We start from the raw sequence: 20699 nt of genomic DNA, 5'->3' as shown, positions 1-20699 counted from the left end.
GTAACTGTCGAGTTATACGTTTTTGAGCAGATACCATTTATTGTGAGGAGTTATCAACCAGAAGTAAAGTGACTTGTCCAGGACAAAGGCACAATCACGACACTAGTTATTACTATTATCATCAGATGGCAGCACTGTCTCAAAAAAGGGGATTCCCCACATTCAGCTGATCAGGAAGTGATTGAGGTCACCATGTCTCTTCTTCTGTTTTCCGCACTTTTCCTTGTTTTTGTTGGTGTAAATCAATGTGCACCGACAAAAAGAAATATGCCTGTTGTTGGTAAGTGCAACTTAAGTTATCTTATTTGGTCAGATTTTTGGCAAGATTTCTGAAGCAATGCATCAAGTCAAGTTTGTGTCTGTATAGTCATAGTGTATTTTTGTATATTTTATATACAGGGTGTTTCAAGAAAAAATCGACCCATCTTTTAAAGAATCCTGGTGATTTAAGAATATATTATAATAGAGCCAAAGGTCAGGACCAGTGGCATCATCTGTGCTGTGTGGGCTTACCAAGCCACAATATATTCCAACTCGGCCCTGCTGTCGTTGTGTTAAATGTCCCTGTGATGAGATCGAGAGTAGGCCCTAAACATCACAATCTGAAAATGGACCCAACCATAACTAAGTCGACAAATCCTAGGAACATTATTCTGAAACATCAGAGTTAATCGGTTCGTTACCTCCCCTCATATTGGTGTGGTATCGCCAGAGTGGATCCAAGGCTTGAGGGTCAAGATGAGGAACATCAGCTCTTCTTGGCTCACATTTGGAGTAAACCTTCAGCCCCTGAACATCAGGATTGCTTGAGACCACGTCATTTTATTTCAGGCGTTTTACTCCAGGAATCCAGTCAAGCAACTATCAAACATGGTGACACATATTTTCAAGATAATTACGTCAAATATCTCGAAAGTGGCGGAGCTAAAGTTGTACCAGTCAGGTAAACCATACTATCCCATTTCATTTTAGGGGTTCTCCAGCAAGCAAGCTATGATGTTTTAAAGCCTTATGGAGATACATTCTTTCCAAGTTCTTATGTGAAATATTTGCAGTCAGGTGGAGCAAAAGTTGTTCCAGTGAGGTGAAGTACCTTTAAACTGTTGATTCAACCTTTCTACTTTTTAGTAGCTTTAATATGTACCCTACTATCACCCCTGCACTGCTTTTTGAATGAACCATGTCTAAACTACTCTTAAGCCAAAAGTAGTTCCTGTGAAGTGAAGTACCTTTGACTGTAACAGTAACCTTGCCCCTTTGACTTAACTTTTCTACTTTTAAGCCCTTTTCTTGCGACATGTATAGTCTAGCTAATGTACTCTACTGACATCCCTGCTTTTTACATCTTTTGAATGAACCACATCTAAAGTACTCTAAACCCTCTGTCACCTATTTTGGTTTTCTTTACTTCATGTTTTGTTTTTGAAAAAGAGCAGTTTTGCTTTAAAAGATTGGACAAATCGTTCTCCATTGACCATTTTTCTGTTTGGGAGCTGATTGTTAATAACTAGATCAGATGATAACACTTTGGTTTTGTTACTAGTCATTAGACCGACACATAATTACCTAGTGGGCGAAATGAGCTGATCGGAGACCGTGTGCAGTATTTATAAACGAAACAGGGACGAATTTTCTCTCGACCTATGTCCGGGTAGACAATACTTGAGGTCATTATTTTGAATACACCTATAAACCGAAGTTCAAATGGTGGCTGATTGAGTATGACAGAGGCCTGCAAACAAAATGAAGAAGAATAGCGTGCATTGATTGTAATTGTCTGTTATTTGTGCCAGCATGCATTTCATGTTAACAAATAAATGGAAATCATGCTGAAGACTCAGAACAATAGGATGATTGATCCCTTGACAATAGGCCCTTTGCCTGATACGCCTGTACCACCTAGGGTCGGGAAAATAACAAACCATCTTTACAATAGGTTTTCACGATCAAAGACGCCAGGCCTCTCGAGCCATTGTCTAAAGGTTTGCTTGACTCTAGATGATACAGGCCCTGACAAAGACGTTATGTCTTGCAGATTTATGGTTTGGTATTTAATAGCTTGCCTACATTCGGGCTCTGTAGTTCTCTGGTAGTGTACATACCTCGGGACGGAAAAAAGCTGAGATTTGTGACCTGACTGATCAGAAACCCATCTCTGTGAATTTCAGGGTGAATGAACCAGAGAGTTACTATGTGGATCTCATGAGCAAAATCAATGGGTAAGTCTTCAGTCATGATATCTCTCTTCTCTCTTTCTCTGAGTCAGGGGAGGAGGAAAATCGCAAATTTGTAATGCCAATGGTGTTAGAAATCAGTCTGTTTCTTAAAGGAAGAAAATTCGTAGTAAGTCTGCTGCCCATTTTGGTTCCATTAACTGCATTTCAAAGCACCTTGGTAAGAATGTTTTCACCGTCGGAATATCAAAATCTTCTGAAAAGTCTGAGCCAAAAAATCTTCTGAATGGCACCAGCCCGGTGAATGTGACTCTCAATGTGATCTTCCTTTTCAGTGTATTGTTCCCTGGCGGTGGTGTGGACATCCTCACATCAGGTTATGCCAAGGCTGCACAGGTCATCTACCAACTGGCTAAAAAAGTGAGTTAGTTAGTTAGTTATTAGAATTCTACATAGCAAACTCGGAGTATAAAAATATCTTTTTGGTTAAATCCTGCTCAATGTTTTTAATTCTTTACTCGACAAAGTGAAACTCAATTAAATCAAAATGATACGAGACGTGAATCTGAACTGTCAGTCTGCCATTTTGTGGTTGTCACTGCGATGAAACTGGTAGGGGGGGCAATACGGATGCTGATGACAGCCTACTTCAAGAAGAGTTGACCAACTTTATTGAAAGAACATTACAACCAATACCAGCTATAGGCTCTCAAAATGTCCTTCCTGACATCAGTCTGCCATAACGTCATGAAAATCCTTTTAAACGCTTAGAAATTATCCTTTGATATGTTTGAAAGTTTCTTCATTCGTAAAGTGTCTCTTTCTTGTTCCAGTACAATGATGCGGGAAGCTACTTCCCTCTGTGGGGTACCTGTCTCGGCTTTGAACTGCTCACTGCTCTTCAGACCGGCAAGAACCTGTTGTCAAAATGTGACGCTGAGGATTACATGCTTCCTCTGAAATTTTCATCTGGTAAGTCATTTTTTCCAAATTATTGAGCATTCAGACACTCCAAATTTGTTTTAGGAGAGGTAGGTCTATTGAGAGGTAGGTCTAATGGAGGTAGGTCTAATGGAGAGGTTGGTCTATTGACCTAGATGAGGGAAGCTTGTCATCAAGAGTGGTGGGGTATAAAAAGTGCTTGACCGTTTTTGAAATGGACTGTCAACTAGATACATCTGCCTGCATTGATTGGGTATTTAACAGGATATCTGGTGTCTTTAACAGATTACAACAAGAGCAGGCTGTTGAAGACAGCGGATCCAAATGTCATCAAGATTCTTATTGCTGAAAATATTACTGCAAATTTTCATAAGAAATGTTGTACACCCAAGGTAGGCTTACCTGAAATTTCAAAGGTGGTGTGCTGCATGTTTGAATGTTGTCTCCTATCATAGATTAAAAACCATTATTTCTGTCCTCTTACATGCATGGGTCTGGCACACTTTACCTCTCTCTTAAGGTTGGGCAACCAGCAAACTTTTCACAAAGGCGGACTCCAGTATCCCACGAAACCTAATACAGCACAACATCACAGCGAACTACCATCATTGCTGCATGACTCCTAACGTAAGTACTGTTGTGGTACTGTCATTCATATCGCCATTTCTGCTCTTCTTTAACTACCTTACTTTCATAATTGCTCAATTGCCATTAACTGCCTTGGCACTGAGAATGTTATTTTTAATTTTGAAAAAAAAACTTAACTAAATTTCAGACATTCAAGTCAACACCAGAACTGAGTGGATTCTTCCGAATGGTGTCAACAAATAAAGACAGGAATGGTTTGGACTTTGTCTCCATGATGGAAGGTAAGAATGCAGTATGAAAATGATTTTTCTTTGAAAAAAATTGGATCCGAATTTAAAAAATCCAGAAATTTACATAAATCTTGTGGACATTCTCTCAGTTGTAACCTGGTGAAACACCAGGTTTTTCTTCTTCATCTTGCTCTACTTCATCAAAATATTCCTTATTTTGGATCTGATTACGAATTACTATCATTAGTATTATTGTAATTATCTGTAATGCACTCAGCACTTTTTACGTGCTTCTGGTTGTCGCTATCTGGATTGTTTATATTTTGTATGAATAAATGGATGTTATTATCAACTGCTTCCAGCTTTTGAGTATCCTTTCTACGGGAGCCAGTGGCATCCAGAGAAGAACTCCTATGACATGGGATACCAGGATCATATTCCACACACCTTTGAGTCGGCCCGTGTGGCGCAGTACTTCGCAAACTTCTTTGTGGATGAAGGTGAGAGGACAAACTTTACTTTAATAATCCAGGAAAATAGAAATGCAGTTATACACAATGTCTTAGTGCAATTATCATGCATGCATCTTTGCAGAAACTTGGTATATGTAGTAACTGTCTCCGCAACAGCAATGTTCAGTTCAATTGGAAATCTTCCAAATTCTATTACCGACTCCCCGATTGTTTGAAAGAAAAACAGCTGAAGACATTGAACAGTTTGAACAGGTATATGTGTATCAAAAACTTTTCCAACCCATTTATTGACTTTCGATTTCAGCCAGGAAAAGTAACCACGAGTTCCCTTCCATGGAAGAGGAAGCCAGCACTGTGATTGAGAACTACCGACCTGTCTTTCTCGGCCAACCTACATTCCATAACTATTATTTCTTCAACTTCACACAGAAAACTGTGCAAGATGACTACCTACGTTTCAAAAGTTCCGAGGAGTCCAATTCACTTTGATGAGTATTATGAGACATTCAGATCAATAGCAGCTGTGATATATCTTTTAATGATTGTGACAAGTGCTCATCACCTGTGATCTCCATATGTTGGGCTGTATTGTTGCAAAGATGGCCAGTTTTCATCTTAAATCAAAATATGTTAAATCAAATCTGGCCTCTGATGAATGTTTTTATATTGATTTGTACATGTAAATTGGGAGTATGGGTTCTTTTAGTAATCAGTAAATTAATATGTGTGTTGTTTAAACTCAAATTTGAAAGTTTTTAATTGTGTATTTTACATGTATGATATATATGGACATGTAAACATATATGTATAATACGTATTTACCCAAGCCTCAAGAAATTGCAATGAACACAATGGCGAAGGCCTGTAAGAACACTGGTTCAAAATCTCAGGTCGTGTATAACGAGAGAAAAAATGCCCGAGTTTCTTCTCCTGAATATTGATGCTGCGCTCTTCTCGGGCAAATTGGCTAAGCCATGTTCAACATGAATAAAAGAATAAAAGTAACAGTGCTTTAATAATCTACCTTTAAGTGTTCTATATTTATTCACAATGTGAACAAGTCATTTGTACAAATATTTTTATGCCAATGAAGGTAGTGTGTTGCATAGTCTGTGTTGTCACAGTGCCGTCTGATAATAATTTGTTGTTTCCTCTTGAAAAACACTGGCGCTGAATGGTGTCACCTTTGATAACCCTGGCTAAGCAGATTGCAGCAATTAAAGGCACATGTACATGATATTCCTGTGTAACGTAAGCACACCGTTTGTGAAGAGTGGGTCATTATCGGCCAAGGAACAACCTGTTGAACATAATGGCACACCATCTGTGAAAAGAGTGAGCGATTTACCCCAGTGCTTTCTCTTGCAGACAAAAAATTATAATTAGAACGGCTACTGTGGTAATTATTATTTCTAATTTTGTGGCATGATTACTTAATTGAAGTACAGGATACCACTACCAGTTCCTGTCCTTCAGTACATGTAGGAACATGCAGTTACAATAATAATGTTGACCTATCAAAATGCAAAGGTAGCCATTGTTAAAACGATTGTCTGCTGCAGAATTGAAACAGGGTTTTTTTTCGATGGGACAGTGAGCAGCTACCATATCTCCTTGGCTTAAAGGACGACTACAGGCAGAACCCAGGGGTCCCGTTTGGTAGTCTCCTGGTGTTTAATTTGCACAGTTAGGGAACTGGGTATTACGAACATATTCCTCGTACAAGCATGAATTGTGGCTATGTACTGTGAGATTAGAAACACTGATCAGTCTTTGTGAAATTGAATCTGGCCCACCCGAGTTTTGCCTATAGCCTCCCAATCCAATTGTTTTACAAATTTAAAGCCAGCTGGGTAGCTGCTGTGTATATTTTGAATGTTTTTTGATAAAATTTTCATCTAAACAATAAAGAACCAAAATTCGTTATCTGGACAACTATGTTATGATGAAGTGAATATGGCTATATCTACAAGGGACATAAAACTAAAACACATGTCATTATATACACAACATTCGACAATAAACATACAGCTTGAGACTCATATTCTCATTGTCCTGAGTTACAACTTATTTGCATTACTACGTAGTACATCAACTGTCCATGCCATTCTACATGTCCTACCATATTACATCTGTACTGGACATACTGATGTCGAGAACAATCGGGGGAGGGGGGATCAACACGGGTTTATCACTTAGTATGTCTACATCACAAACTGTACAAATATTATTTATTTTCTCTTGCTATGAATTAGGTTTGGTGGTGTAAGCAGGGTGTCTCAAAAACTTGACCGAAGCGGTAGTTGTTTCATCACACCTCAGGTTTTTCCAACATCATTTTGGATACTTGATACTTGTTGGTTTGGTCACAACCAAGTAGGCCAAGATTTTGCAAGATTTGATTTGACTCGCCATGCTTGTTGAATGGCACAAGTTCCTTTATCATATTACATACACTACTCAAAGTTAGGCAAAATTCTTTTGGGACACCCTGTTGAACATGAGAGATGATCAGAGATGAGATCTTTGGCACTGATTCTTGGTTGAAGAAGGAATCTTTCCACAACTTAAGTGCTTTCCTGCACTACTGTCCCTTTAAATGTCTTTTCCTGCTGCGATTGAAGCAAGGACTGCATTCCAATTCATGATGTTCCTTTATCCTCGTCATGCCCCTCATCGTTTAGATATTCCCCCTTCCTGTGGCCGAAGCAGTTGACGCTAATTGATCCCTGTCGTCGGTTCTCTATCATCGTCCTCTGTTTCATTCGTAGAACATGCATTTCAATGTTGAGCTTTTCCTTCTCCAATTCCAGTTTCTCCTTGCTCAAGGTCAACACCTCCATCAGTGCTTTGAGTTGGTCACTTTGTAGGACAAGGCTGAAAAGGAACGGTGTTCTTGTAAGACTTTGGTTTTATTTGAAAGGGAAAGATCTACATGTATCGAATCATCTTCACTGGAACTATACATATGTGTCAGCTGGCAGGAAATTACACTACTCCTTATAACATTTGTACCTGTTTGACAATTCCTGTTTCGGTTTTTCTGTCGTCACTGTCAGAGAAGTATTTTTTCTACTTGTCGTTGAGAGAATGCGGCTGGGTTTTGGTGGGTTGGGTTGGTAGCCTTTCTGGTTCGTAATCTGATTGGCTCTTGGCCCATTCACCGCGCTCTCAAGTATATCTGTTTCTGAAGAAAACAATGATATTGATATTGTAATTATGACCATGACATTCATCTCTCTAATCAGAAAAGTACCCGGTGAGGTAATGACTGCAGTTGACTCTGGTTGTACTCTCCGCATCTGGAGTTCACCTGCTTGGAGCTTGTTTGGTAAGACTGGTATGTTTGAATATTCTGTCTGCTTTGGACCTGTTGGAGAATGTTTAAGTTTGTTATTATAAGATTCCCTTACCATCATAAGGGGGTAGAGTGATAGTCCTACTGGCTCGGCTGGGTCTTCCTTCACCAATTCTGTTGACTGTGCTGATGTGGAACTGGTACGTCTTCCCAGGGATCAGGTCCTCGGCCGTGTACACGAAGTTGTTGTTGGTAAAGGTGTCGGCTTTGGGTGAAGCTAGCGGTTGCCATCCTTCCCAGACTCCCATGAAGCCATGACGAACTGTGTTAGAGATGTTTTAAATGAGTTTTTTGTAGCCGCTGTACTGTTTAAGATTAAGCAATGTCCAGTGTAAAAAAACCTGGCCAGGGATCAGAAAACCTATATGATTACAACTTAACTGCATTGACTTGCCCTGTCTCCTTGTTTGAAAAGCTTCATGGATTGGTTGATTTTAAATGGACCATGCTTACCCCTTGGAACTGCCCTGTACTGGATGATGAAGTATTTAATGGCACTGTTGCCATCTGATCCGGGCGTCCATTTTATGTTGATCTTCCTGTCCGAGTCTTTGCTTATCGACACGGAATCGATAGTGGGAGATTGAGGGAGACCTAAAGGGAATTGGAAAATGTTTGAGCAAGATAATGGAACTCTACATGTGTCCTCTTAGTAATGGTAACACTAACAAAGTTCGAGCCAACTTGTTAGCCTGTCTTTCAGTCTCATTAAGCGATTTGATAATCTTTCATCATCTCAAGATCATATGTTTAATTTCTATTTGAAATTATAATTATCATCAAAAATATATATTTTTTAGTATCATCCCATGGGCACACACACAAATTGCCTTAAAGAGAGTAAGGAGCATTTACTGAGGACTCTTATGACTGCACTCCTGGTGTCATTCCCGGTGACCGAGTGGACTTTACACGTATAATTCCCGGACTCGTCCGACCTGATGGTGAAGATGCGAAGAGTTCCATCATTCAATATCCTGATCCTTGGATCGTGTAACCTAACAGGAGCTTTGTTATGGAACCAGTCCACTTTGATCTTGATGTGGTAGGCGTGTGCAACTCCGCATCTGAGTATCGCTGTTTGTCCCTTCAGGACGTTAAGGTTCCTAGGCGGAAGGGCGATTTTAGTCCTCACTTGAAATGGAGAAAGTGTATTTTAAATCATTGCAAAATACAGTGAACAATGCATATATCAGACTTGCATAAACTGGGTCCTCGCTTATATTGTGTTTTTCCAGGGCAAGGGATTCGGGATATCGCAAAGAAAAGGGCCACTCACCCTGCATCGCTCTTTAACAATTTACTTGAACATGATTCACGACATGAGACTCTATGTGGAGATTGGCATTTGACTTACTTGTTATCCGCAGTGCTGTGACAAAGTCCACTTCCCCAGCGATATTCAGGGCAAAGCATTGGTAGACGCCAGCGTCATCCCGATCAACAGACTCCACCCGAAGACTGCCATTTTCCAAAACATTGAATCTGGAGGAATGGAAAGAGACATAAAGAGCTCTCCTCAAGAGGTATCATATGTAAACAAAATTACCATTTTAGAGGCTGGAGACGGGTGCTGGTCACCACCATTTTACTATAAGCCAGTCTCTGGCCAAGTTTGAGAAGCTGGAGACGGGTGCCATGCCAGTCACCTCCCACTCACCACCCACTCACCAACTATAAGCCAGTCTCTGGCCAAGTTTGAGAGGTTGGAGGCCACTGCCTGTCACCTCCCACTCGCCACCCACTCACCAACTATAAGCCAGTTTCTGGCCAAGTTTGAGAAGCTGGAGACGGGTGCCATGCCAGTCACCTCCCACTCGCCACCCACTCACCAACTATAAGCCAGTCTCTGGCCAAGTTTGAGGAGCTGGAGACGGGTGCCATGCCAGTCACCTCCCACTCGCCACCCACTCACCAACTATAAGCCAGTCTCTGGCCAAGTTTGAGAAGCTGGAGACGGGTACCATGCCAGTCACCTCCCACTCGCCACCCACTCACCAACTATAAGCCAGTCTCTGGCCAAGTTTGAGAAGCTGGAGACGGGTGCCATGCCAGTCACCTCCCACTCGCCACCCACTCACCAACTATAAGCCAGTCTCTGGCCAAGTTTGAGAAGCTGGAGACGGGTGCCATGCCAGTCACCTCCCACTCGCCACCCACTCACCAACTATAAGCCAGTCTCTGGCCAAGTTTGAGAAGCTGGAGACGGGTGCCATGCCAGTCACCTCCCACTCGCCACCCAATCACCAACTATAAGCCAGTCTCTGGCCATGTTTGAGAGGTTGGAGGCCACTGCCTGTCACCACCCGCTCACCCACTGTAAGTTGGTCTCTGACCATGTTTGGGAGACTGGAGACGGGTGCCAGTCACCACTCGCTCGCCAACTGCTAACCAGTATTTGGCCAAGTTTTATAGACTGGTAGATTTTCTCATACACTTTATCCTTTAATTACCAGGCTATATCAATCGCCTACCTTGTCCCCAAGCCAACAGACAGTGCCAGACCATTCTTGTACCAGGCCACAGATGGTTTAGGGAAGGCGTCGACGGGACAGTCAATGATGACCTCATCTCCTGTCCGTTTGCTCATGTTGGTGGGGGACTCCTTCACCAGAGCTGGGGCAGCTGGATGGGAAGAGAAAACAACTGCAAAATGCATTCTTTAGTTAACAATGGGTAGAAATTAACAGGGATTCTGTGTTGGCATCTGTGCCTTGAATGATAATAGGATTCGAAACAAGACACAAGAACAGCAAGAATTGGGTGCATTTCTGTGAGAAAGATATTCAAATTGTGCCCTAATTCACTATCAAACAAAGATGATTTGTCAATATATATTCGCACAAAGGGACTCTGTATTTGTCTAACTATACAATTGTGGTCACAAAACTTATATTCTCTAGACCTTTCAGAAGACAGCAATATGCGTGTGTTAACAAACTAATCAAGCTAAGCTGTCGGGTAGATGGACCTCTAGTTTTGTAGCTTTCCTGGACGGCTGTGTCTCCTACATAGAAGGTCCAAAGAAAGACTCAGCTGTAAAGGCAGACTCTGGTAAAGCCATCAGGCTACTTACAGTAGACATCAAGCTGAGCCTTTAGCGAGACAGGGGTGTACTGCGGTCCTCCTGGAATCATAAGTGTCCCTTCGCACTCGTAGACGCCAGCGTCTAGTGCCCCAGGGTGCTTAATGGTCAACACACGGTTGTAGTTTTCGACTTTGTATTTGAAGTCGGATTCGATTAGCAGACGATTCCTGCCTCGTTTCTTGTACCAGTGGATTGTCAGGTGTTCGATTGGCCTATAACAGAAGAAGAAACTTAAGTGAACGTATCCCTACATTCTGGTTGTGACTATGTCCTCATAAGACCAACTTGGGACCGGGGTCACCAATTGGCTCATCTCGACCTTTCATTCAATGAGCAGGAACATGAGGAAGTGGCAGGTTCCTTTTGACAGCCCACGAAACTGCACTTTTGATGAATATTTTCATTAGGAGATAGACACTTTAACCTCCATGTTGACTTTAGACTCTGCATCTTTGAATTAAAAGTCATAACTCATCATCCTTGCACAGAGAGTCGATGGTCTTTGATTATAATTTCCATTCGTCCCAAAGTGGTCTTTTGAAGACAAGGTCACGACCAGAATATCAGCATAAGACCATTTTAAGTCGGCATTGGGTAAGATGCTGTAAATGTCTTGATACCAAGCACTGTCTCATATGGTGGTGCGTCTAATCTTCCGAGGGGTATCGTGACCTTCCCAGCTCATACACATTTACTGACGAGGAAGGACCATCTGAGAACTTCTCCTATACGTACCTGGCGTTAATGACACATTCAAGACTTGTAGACCAGTCTCCGATTCTCGCTATCGTATCTTCTGGAGGGACGATGAACTTGGGTGGAATGTGACTGTAAGCGCTACCAACGTCTGAAAGTGTTATCGTAAACGTACAGTATTCCCGACAAACTACCCTATTTCAGGAGATACTGGTCTTAGTTCTGACAATGGACTCTTCTCTACATGGGTACAAGATCCCTTTCACACCGAAGAAAACCTTCCTCACTGCTTGATGCGCGTCTGTAATAACTGCAAGCGGCAAGCGCTAGTAGCATTCGCGTTGCGTGACTTGGTGAAGTCACGGTCCACCCGGAAGCCATTTTTGTAGGAGTAACCAACATACATATATCTCTTGCCCAACCTGTCCCTTTAACACATATGTCTTGCCAAGACCATTCAGAACTATTATACAACGTAACCATTTGACAATAGGTTTATCCGGTACAGAATATCAAATTATCATTTCGTTAGGCATTTGAGAAAAATACAAAACGGAAACACTGGTATTTAATAGGGCATTCTACCAAAGAAAATGAACAGCAATTAAAAGTTTATTAGTTTAATACAAATGCTATAGTTCCGTGAGACTGGAGTATCGGTGTAACGCCTAGCAAGTCCTTAAAGGGGAATTGGCATAACTATCCAGATTATTCCAGCGTTGCTTGTGGGTTTATGCATGCCTGGTTTAAAAAAAGATAACAATAGACTATTGCTTTAACTTCATCCTAGACGGAATGTTGATTGCTTCTGAATCCAACACAGGTTTAAAGGAAACCTATCACGAAACGCTTATAAAAATGGGGAGTTTTGAGCGTTTTAAAATCTAAGGCGGGAATAAGCTTCCATTGATAAATCTTAGCAGTTTCGAGTTCCCATCAGGTAGTTGATTATGTGAGCTGGGAATCTGGGTAATGTTCAGCTAGTCTAAATAAAGATTTTGTGCCACGACTGGATCTCTTTAATTAGTACAAAAGAATAATCGGGCACGTTAACTAAACACGTACTTATGGTCAGGTAACTGCCAAGCATGTGATGACTGTATAACTTACGCTGTATTCTGACAGTAGTTGCAGGCGAATCCACCCTCGTCTTGGTGAACAGATTGTCAGCTTGAGCGCGTAGAATCATGTTGTCGTCTTCTAACCTGGACTCGAGGATGACGAAGTCCCCGTTCTGGGTCTCGTGATACCGAGCATTTCGGGGAGGAGGGGTGTCGCCCTCGAGCCATGTAATCTCTGGGGTGGGGTACCCGTCGATAGGTTGCAATTTTACGAGTACGGCATCACCTTGGTTCACCCTGATTGTTCTGTCGATTTTCGTTAGGAACGCGTTCATGTCTTCGTGAATAAAAGTGACAGATATCAAAAAGACATCACTTAAAAACTTCGACATACAACATGAATTAAAGTTGGACTATAGACACGAGCTGGAAGGCCATTAATCGTGGATTCCAGTTGAGACACCTATCGGGGACTTCTTGTAATCTTATATGGCCATGAGTGCTGCATAGGAAGTCCCCGGGAAGAAGTCTCCCTGTGATTGTGACAATGTCTCTTTGTCTCAATTCTCCGATGCCCCTTTCATAGCCCCTTAAATGTGAGCAGGAGCAGACGAGAAAAGAGACGTATATGCCATATGAGTGGCCCAAAAATTAACTCCCACAAAAAAACAGAGACAGCGTCTTCAATAGATAAAATCCCTGATTGTGATGAGAAGACAAGAAGATGTCAGATGAAAAGAATCTCGGGTGATTTCCGCGGTGAATTCGACAGTTTACAATGTTGAAACAATAAAAAATTCTCGGAAGGAAAAAGTTGCGTTCTCATCGTTCAACGCGATGATGTAGGTCTATCACCTTATTACATGGTTAAAAGAAACATTGCACACCTAATCATGACCATGATTTGATAAGAGAAGACATGCTGATTTGGAAGTTTGCCGCCAGGCTAATAATCACAATAGAGTGGTTGCGCACCATTTACGACTTCCGAATTCGGACTCGCACGGGTCTGCATACGACTTGGTGATTTCTGGCTTAGCCTTCAGAAGTCGGGTGCATTCCTAAAGCAGTAACGACGTTCAGACGCAAACCTCTCTACACCCACATCTACATCATTTTAAACCACACTGCGTTGGAGAGAAGAGGCCGGGATGATCGCAACCTCTCCGATTCTCATCCGGCACCGTCCAAAAGAGTTTTGATCCCTGTCTTTGAGAATGAGAGGAAATGAAATGCAAACATATCTTCAGTAACTTACAAGCAACATGGACGTTGACCCTTCTGCTGAGGACCGCGCCCAATCTATTCTTCGCGACACAGTGATATTCCCCGGCCTCCGAGAGCTTGATCCCGTAGACTTTCGTGGATGGATCGGTGGTGTTCTTTACGAATATTTGACCATTTCTGTACCACGAGTACAGCGGGGAGGGTTTCCCGTTGGCCTGACATTTCAGAGTTTGAGTTGTGCCTTCTAGAACTGTACTGCCGACGGGGTTCTCAGTGAAGTGGGTCGGTGGGAATTCTTGAAAAGAGAAAAAAATAAGGCACATTTTAGAATAGAGACGCAAGGACAACCGTAACCCCAGGATAGAGAGATATTGGGTGATAAAAAAAGAAGACAAGATAATACTTTTGCTCTTAATGGAAATGGACATGAAGTTCTCAGTATTACAGTATTTACTAGTTTGTTTTATATCGCCCATCGGGAAAAACTACAACCACTCATGACTAGATCGAGACAAAGGAACGACCACACTGACCCAAGAGTGAGGACGTCTCGCTGCTGCTCTCTATCTGCATCTACTAAATGAACGAGGTAAACAAGGCCTGAAGCTTGTCTAGTTGGAAAAGTTGAAGAACACTTGAGATATTGCCAAGTGAACCAGGAAGTGCTAACTGTTAATTGACATCTGTCAGATTGTTTTTCACATCATGAAAAGAAAAGTAATTGTAAGTGCCAAGTCCGATTGAAACGACCATTCAACAGCCTGCTGAAACAATAAAGCAACTTCATTCTACCGGTATTCTCTTGCTATTAAACCGAGACTCCTATGCAGTCCATTTCGTCATCATGGTCATCTTTCCTCCATGTACCGGGCGACAGGACGATGCCGGTCCACTGCGTCCGCAGTGTAGTATAAACCTTCTTTCAGCCACCACATATGGCGTGGACCTTGTTTTATTTACGTTTTTTTTATCCTTAGATGGTTGATTGCAGACTTAGTCTACATGTTCTTAATTGTGATACAGACATTGACAGACAAAAGTCAGAAATCAATATCAAAAGTCTGCAATTGTTTTTTTATAGGCCTACATTCTTGGTTGTGACTTTGTCTCTAATACAGTAGTGTCCACCGGTGTCGTAGGAATATTTTTCGGAGAATACAGTTTATGGGGAAATGATTCTATTATTGCGTTTGCATCATATCACAAAGGACTTATGTCTCAATATAACCCCACCTTAACCCGCCACCATTCAATAGGGAAACACTGTTTTAAGAGGGGGGGGGGGGGGTTAAGACTGACGCACACTACAGGTCGTTGGCATTAACTCGAGACACCTAGTCTCCGTGGGTGTACAAATATCTCAAGATGTGGATGGGTATAGCCTGACATTCCTGAGGATACATTGAATACAACGATATCAAATGCTGCGATGACGACAGGTGGAAGGCATTTCCGCTGGTAGGTTACTTTTTTTTAACCAACGCGATGAAAGCGATAAGCGATAAAGAGCTCTTGTCCCCCTTGAAGTAGAACTGTTAGTAAACAACTTATTGGCATCAATCAAACTTCCTGTGCATGCCAGTAGTCGCCCAGTGGTTTTTTTCTTTCTGCAAGGTCAAGGCAAATGTGCCTCATGAATTATTTGGAGGCCTTTTAGAGTTGCATTATTAACATACTTCTGGCTCCGCACCAAGGTTGTTGCGCATCTTCCCGAATGCTTGCCTGGTTCCCCAGCCTCGGTTAAGTTACATCGAGCGAAAGTGCGGTCAGGATCCAAGACTACCCGAATACCGCAGCACAGCTTGAATGTTTACTTTATTACATTACCTTGGAACAGGATGAGCTGACGTCATGACAAAGACCTCGAGGTACAGTCCTAGTCAAAATCAACTGTTTTTTTACGACAGCTTTCCTCCACGATATAGAGGTCCGTTAGTAACGCAACTCGGGGTAACCTAAGACAGGGTTTTGTAAAAATAATAGCCTCATGGAAGCCAACAGTCATTTTCAAAATAAAATTGAACACCTTTAACATGATTCATAAAAACCGCGTTACTACGACCTGCGACAAATATCGCTCCGATGATTGTATTAGAATATCACTCGTCTGCGGGTAAAACCAGTAGGCCTAGTCGCTGCGTTTGACATTGATTGCTTCTCGTTGAATGCACCTGCGATGTACCTGCGAATACACCTGCGATGGCCCACCACAACGGAATTTTGATCGCAGGTATCAGCGACACAGTTGCTCGTTTGCGGTCTGTTGTAGGCGTTGCATGAGGCTTGTTTGTTTTGCCCAAGACTGTATTGCGAAGTAGCATCACATGATGTTTTTCTCTCGTTTTAATGTCAAAGAAACAAAAAAGTCTAGGTAGGTTATGATGTTGGCATTCCTACCTAGATTGGATTAGCCAACTTTCTGAAGGTCATTATGTGATGATTCATTAAAGTTCAGTCAGTAGGGGTTACCTAAACAACAGTAATTGATACCGGAGCTTCGAATAACTTTAGCAGTCGGTTTTTTTCAGAAAGAAAATATACTGTATTTTTCAGAAGTAACGAACATTCGGCCTACCAAGTCCATATTCCAGTGTTCCCAGTCTGACAACAGTGTAAGTCTCTCAGTGAAATGTCCCAACAATATATTGTTGGATTATAACATCAACGCGGTCACTGATTCTGGACGAAACCTACAATGCAGCAATATCATTTCACAGCTAACATGACAACACACAGGGGATTCATGCCCGGCCTTGATGAGTAAGTTGACGGCGCGCATCAGCAGCGGGTAATGTCACTTCAGACCAGTATTGTGGCTAAAAAACTAGCGGAGTTTGCGATGCGTGATTAGGCCACTAAGTTTTAATCATCCTGATTAAAAAAAGAAAGAAGAAATGCTACAGTCAAATTGCAAACGTTCGTTACCAGGAAAGATACATTATATCCTTTTTATGGTTGAAGAAAAACACTTAATGAGTGGGAAGCCTATTTTAGGACTCCGCAGCGGAAACGCATTCCTCTCAGCGAGATACTGGGCCCAGGAGACGTTTTCGAACTTGTAACAAAATCAATAAAAAATTGGTAAAAATGTCAGATAAACAAAGATAGCATTTTGATTGGGGCTTTCCAAGAAATCTGCTTCGCAGATGGCCGTTAAAGTAAACCAACCACGACACACTTATGAAAATAGGAAGTTTTGAACAGCCCAGTCAGAATCCTTAGGCGGGATGAACTCCCCGCTTATGAGTTTTTTTAGAACTTTTTTAGTGGACAGCGGTGGATGAATTTCACTACCTGAAATAGTTTCAAAACTTGTTATATCTATTATCAGCTTGTCTGAATGACAAGTTTCAACTCATGGTTGAATCTCTTTAAAGTGTTTAACGCAGAGGTCAAAACGACGGGCTATTCCAAAAAGCGTCTGTCGCAGAGGGATCTGTTCCAAAACTGAAAATTAATGGACCATTAGGATTATTGACATCATAATTGCTATTCGGCAACAAAGAACTGGCCTTTGTCCCGAGGTCAGTGACTATACGAGTATCATTTACCAACATATCATTATCGAACGTCATGTGAAAGGTTCCGGTACAAAGATACTCTTTAAAACGTCGGTCATTATGCGAAAAGTTCACCGAGTACAGTAATTTGTCGAGAAATGAAACAGGTTCGATCTTATAGTTTCTACCGTCAATAAAACAGTCCTTCAAAAAGCCCCTATCTGTCATTACCAATGGCATGCGAGAGTTATTTCGAGCTCTTTGAAGCGAACAAAAACATAAAGAAATTCTCTCATAAATGCTTCAACGATGAGTAACGGAGAACGGCCCGCTAAACAACCTTAAAAATTATAGGAGTTTCAAGCTCTCCACAGACAGCTACAGGTAACTCTGCAGGCCCTAATGAGCATCCAAGTGTTTTACCAAGACAACGTGACATTTTCATCGGGCCTAATTATTGCTGACGTCATCCACACTTAACGTTGCAAACGTTGCTGGATTTGACATTTCGCCAAGACTTCTTGGGCGCGAAAACTAGGCCGCTATACCGAAATATTTAGCTACATTGTATTCGCCGTGAGTAGGTGGCTGTGAAAAAACATGTTTTGGTAGCCTATATGTGTAAAATAGTTCTTTATTAAGATGTGATGGCCAGTTGCCAACCTATATTGCCTGATTAAAAGGCCATGAATTGATAGGCCTACCTTTTTAGACTTTGCGTATTAGCAACGCTAGTCGTCAGCAGACGGACAACTTTATATATTTAGGACCAGTGGTTCGAACAAAATATACAAGGCATACAACAAGTTCAGTTTTTAAGAATATTTGGGCCAAATTATCATTCATTTACTCAATAAACCATGTTAGTGCGTCTTATCATATCAAAAATATTAATATCCGCCAGTGTCTTCGGAGAAGAACTTTATCAGGGTCCAGTTACTAGCAGTAACGAACCTCACGTTAAAGTCTAACTAAGTTAACTGTAGGATTTTACTAAATTTACTTAGTTAACTGTAGGGTAAGCTCCTGATAAGGCAAAAACATTCCAATTATTTATATACCGACGTATATCGCATTGTTTTAAACGGTTTCAAAGATGGTCTGACAAATTTATCAAGAAGCTGTATATCAACATTTAATAAGGAAAGAAAGTGGCTTACCTTGATCAGTTTGGCTGGAATGGATGACGAAGTTGAGAACAGTTAAAATCCATATTATCTTCTGGTAGCACCGTACCTCCATGTTTCTCTCTCTTGTTCGATCGTCTCTATTGACATTTATGAAAACGAAAACGCTATCTCACGCGCCAAGTAGTGAGAGACGCATGCGCGAGGGATATATGAGAAGGACTTGATCCATGAAAAGAACTTGATAATGACAACAACACGGTCACATGGTTGCTTAGAATGTTGTATACATGATTATATCTGAAGTGCTTCCTAGATCCGGAAAGTCGGAGCATAAATTATCCGAACCAAAGATAATCAAGAATAGATTGTGCCCGAACGAAACAATTCTTCTTTGTCTCTTCTGGTTAAAGTGCACTGTACCCTTTTTACACCATGTCAATTTTCCTCAGCTTTTTGTGGGCTGTACCTCCTACTTAATGTTTCTTAAATAAGCCCTTGGTTCCAGGCTTGCGTAAGCCTTATAATGGGTATAATTTTTATCTTAAGTATTGCCGAGTTGTCCATTCATCCTGAAATTGGTCTTATGACGACAAAGTCACAACCAGAAAGACGGGATAAGACCACTTTAATCTCGAGCGCGCTCTCAGTATTTTCTCATTAGAAGTTGGATTCTTTGCCATGCGTTCGTCAAACTTTTTTGTGACTTTTTTACAAAGCTGTTACATCCGGAAACCCACTCACACAGGTGAATTGGCGAAGTGTTCTGATCGTTAAAGACGCCTGCGAAATGTATTTTTTCAGACGACTTGGCCTGCCATACCTGGGTTTGGATTGAATCCAAAGATCAGAGATGTTTACATACTTGGGTTGAGTATAGCATGGCTATCCTTCGTTTGAAGGGCCGGCAATGTAGACATTAACCTATCTGCCCCGCACCCTTGAAACACACTCCTGAAATACTCCTTACTTTTAAACATGATGGATCAGAAAGGTACTTTAAATCCGTTTAAACCGAGGCGGGACACGAAATTGCCGAGACATCATCACAATATATCTCTCTCGCACCAGAGAGAAATCTGGAGACAACCTATGGCGAGACACAACGGAAGGCATCCTCATCGTTCACAGTTCTGCCCAGCTCCGATAACCGACATGAACAGATAACCACCTGGCGGAGGTTGGTTTTTCCATCTTAATGTATAATGGACTGGTGTATAGATGGACATGCTGAAACATGTCTTTATCAGAAGATAAAGGAGACATCATGGAGAAACATGTCTTCATTTGATTATGACGAAGACAACGGACAACAGACTGTCTATGAGATGGAAGGGAAACAGTATAATGACGAAGGTATTAGGCGAAATCTGTCTTTGTGTGGTGATGGTGGAGACCATTATGGAGAAAGCAGTCTTTAGCAGCAGATTAGTGTGCGGACAATCTAGGGAGGCCTATCTCGGTGTCTTTCCCTCAATAACGCACCTCTGACGGTATGTCACATGTTTCGTACAATACGTTATAATACTCCATGTCAGCTAGCCCTTTATTCATATGTGCTGCAGTGGTAACGGTCACAGTCAGGTTGAATCTAGAGACAGTCACAACCAATGACGAGACGCCACGGGAAGGCATCCTCGTCGTTTACAGTCGTGCAGCGGACATTCGACGTGACCAGCAGGCGGTTTGTTCCCTAGTCTGTCTACATGTATAACCGCTGGTAAACAACCGCTAATACCAACTTACCACCTTGGTATTTTTAGAATGTAACTTCGATGCCTAACGTGTTCAGATAACCAACTGGTGGAGGGTAGTGGTTCCATCGTCTCGCGGTCTATGTACTCGAGAACCATGGTATTTTTATAGGTTGTGCCTCCAACAAACTAGATGATCAAATAACCAGCTGGCAGACGTCGATTTCCGTCATCTCTCCTGTAGCTCCAGTGCCTAATGATAAGTTATCAATAGAGAACGATGGTAATTTCAGGTTGTGCCTCTAACAACCAGCAAGATTATCAGATTTTAACCAGCTGGGAGGTCAGTTGTTCCGTCATCTCTCCAACAGTTTCCAGTGCCCAATGATAACTAGGTTGTGCTTCTGACAACCACAATGATAAGATAACCAGCTGACAGAGGTTAGTTGCTCTGTCATCAGTCCTATGGTCTTCAATTCCCAATGAAAACATATTCGTATTTTTGGCATTGTAGACTGGAGAGATGGACATGGATTAATCC

The 20699-nt window shown here is 41.7% G+C and overlaps 2 protein-coding genes across 4 annotated transcripts; one reads left to right on the top strand and one right to left on the bottom strand.

Moving 5' to 3' along the window:
* The first annotated feature begins 137 nt into the window (after window positions 1–137).
* LOC135485612 (gamma-glutamyl hydrolase A-like) lies at window positions 138–5426 on the top strand. Of its 3 annotated transcripts, none has more exons than XM_064767846.1 (9): window positions 138–280; window positions 973–1084; window positions 2169–2219; window positions 2510–2594; window positions 3008–3146; window positions 3637–3743; window positions 3892–3985; window positions 4297–4434; window positions 4712–5426. In XM_064767846.1, the coding sequence occupies exons 1-9, from the start codon at window positions 193–195 to the stop codon at window positions 4894–4896; spliced, it is 999 nt and encodes a 332-aa protein (XP_064623916.1). In that variant the 5' UTR covers window positions 138–192; the 3' UTR covers window positions 4897–5426. The 3 variants fall into 3 exon arrangements, with proteins under 3 accessions (XP_064623916.1, XP_064623907.1, XP_064623925.1); XM_064767837.1 differs by lacking the exon at window positions 973–1084 and adding an exon at window positions 832–943 and having other exon boundaries at window positions 149–280; XM_064767855.1 differs by lacking the exons at window positions 973–1084; window positions 3637–3743 and adding exons at window positions 832–943; window positions 3402–3508 and having other exon boundaries at window positions 149–280.
* Window positions 5419–19268, bottom strand: LOC135485598 (protein sidekick-like). The gene is made up of 12 exons (XM_064767809.1): window positions 18498–19268; window positions 13869–14132; window positions 12660–12947; window positions 11589–11700; window positions 10842–11065; window positions 10240–10390; window positions 9123–9250; window positions 8621–8899; window positions 8219–8359; window positions 7821–8027; window positions 7423–7594; window positions 5419–7284 (listed from the first exon to the last, which is right to left on the bottom strand). The coding sequence occupies exons 1-12, from the start codon at window positions 18577–18579 to the stop codon at window positions 7050–7052; spliced, it is 2283 nt and encodes a 760-aa protein (XP_064623879.1). The 5' UTR covers window positions 18580–19268; the 3' UTR covers window positions 5419–7049.
* Window positions 19269–20699: the final 1431 nt, after the last annotated feature.

The sequence above is a fragment of the Lineus longissimus genome, chromosome 1 (assembly GCF_910592395.1).
Source record: "Lineus longissimus chromosome 1, tnLinLong1.2, whole genome shotgun sequence".
NCBI lineage: Eukaryota > Metazoa > Nemertea > Pilidiophora > Heteronemertea > Lineidae > Lineus > Lineus longissimus.
The sequence above is the reverse complement of the archived record's forward strand: the minus strand, read 5'-3'. Positions and strand labels throughout refer to the sequence as shown.

What these genes read in the sequence shown, in the direction of transcription:
- LOC135485612 (XM_064767846.1), top strand. Translation starts at nt 193, where the DNA reads ATGTCTCTTCTTCTGTTTTCCGCACTTTTCCTTGTTTTTGTTGGTGTA. An exon ending in AAGAAATATGCCTGTTGTTG is followed by an intron (nt 281 to 972) that starts GTAAGTGCAACT and finishes ATTTCATTTTAG; the next exon opens with GGGTTCTCCAGCAAGCAAGC. An exon ending in TCTACCAACTGGCTAAAAAA is followed by an intron (nt 2,595 to 3,007) that starts GTGAGTTAGTTA and finishes TTCTTGTTCCAG; the next exon opens with TACAATGATGCGGGAAGCTA.
- LOC135485598 (XM_064767809.1), bottom strand. Translation starts at nt 18,579, where the DNA reads ATGGAGGTACGGTGCTACCAGAAGATAATATGGATTTTAACTGTTCTC. An exon ending in AACTACTGTCAGAATACAGC is followed by an intron (nt 11,701 to 12,659) that starts GTAAGTTATACA and finishes TAACACTTTCAG; the next exon opens with ACGTTGGTAGCGCTTACAGT. An exon ending in GGCTCAGCTTGATGTCTACT is followed by an intron (nt 10,391 to 10,841) that starts GTAAGTAGCCTG and finishes CTTCCCATCCAG; the next exon opens with CTGCCCCAGCTCTGGTGAAG.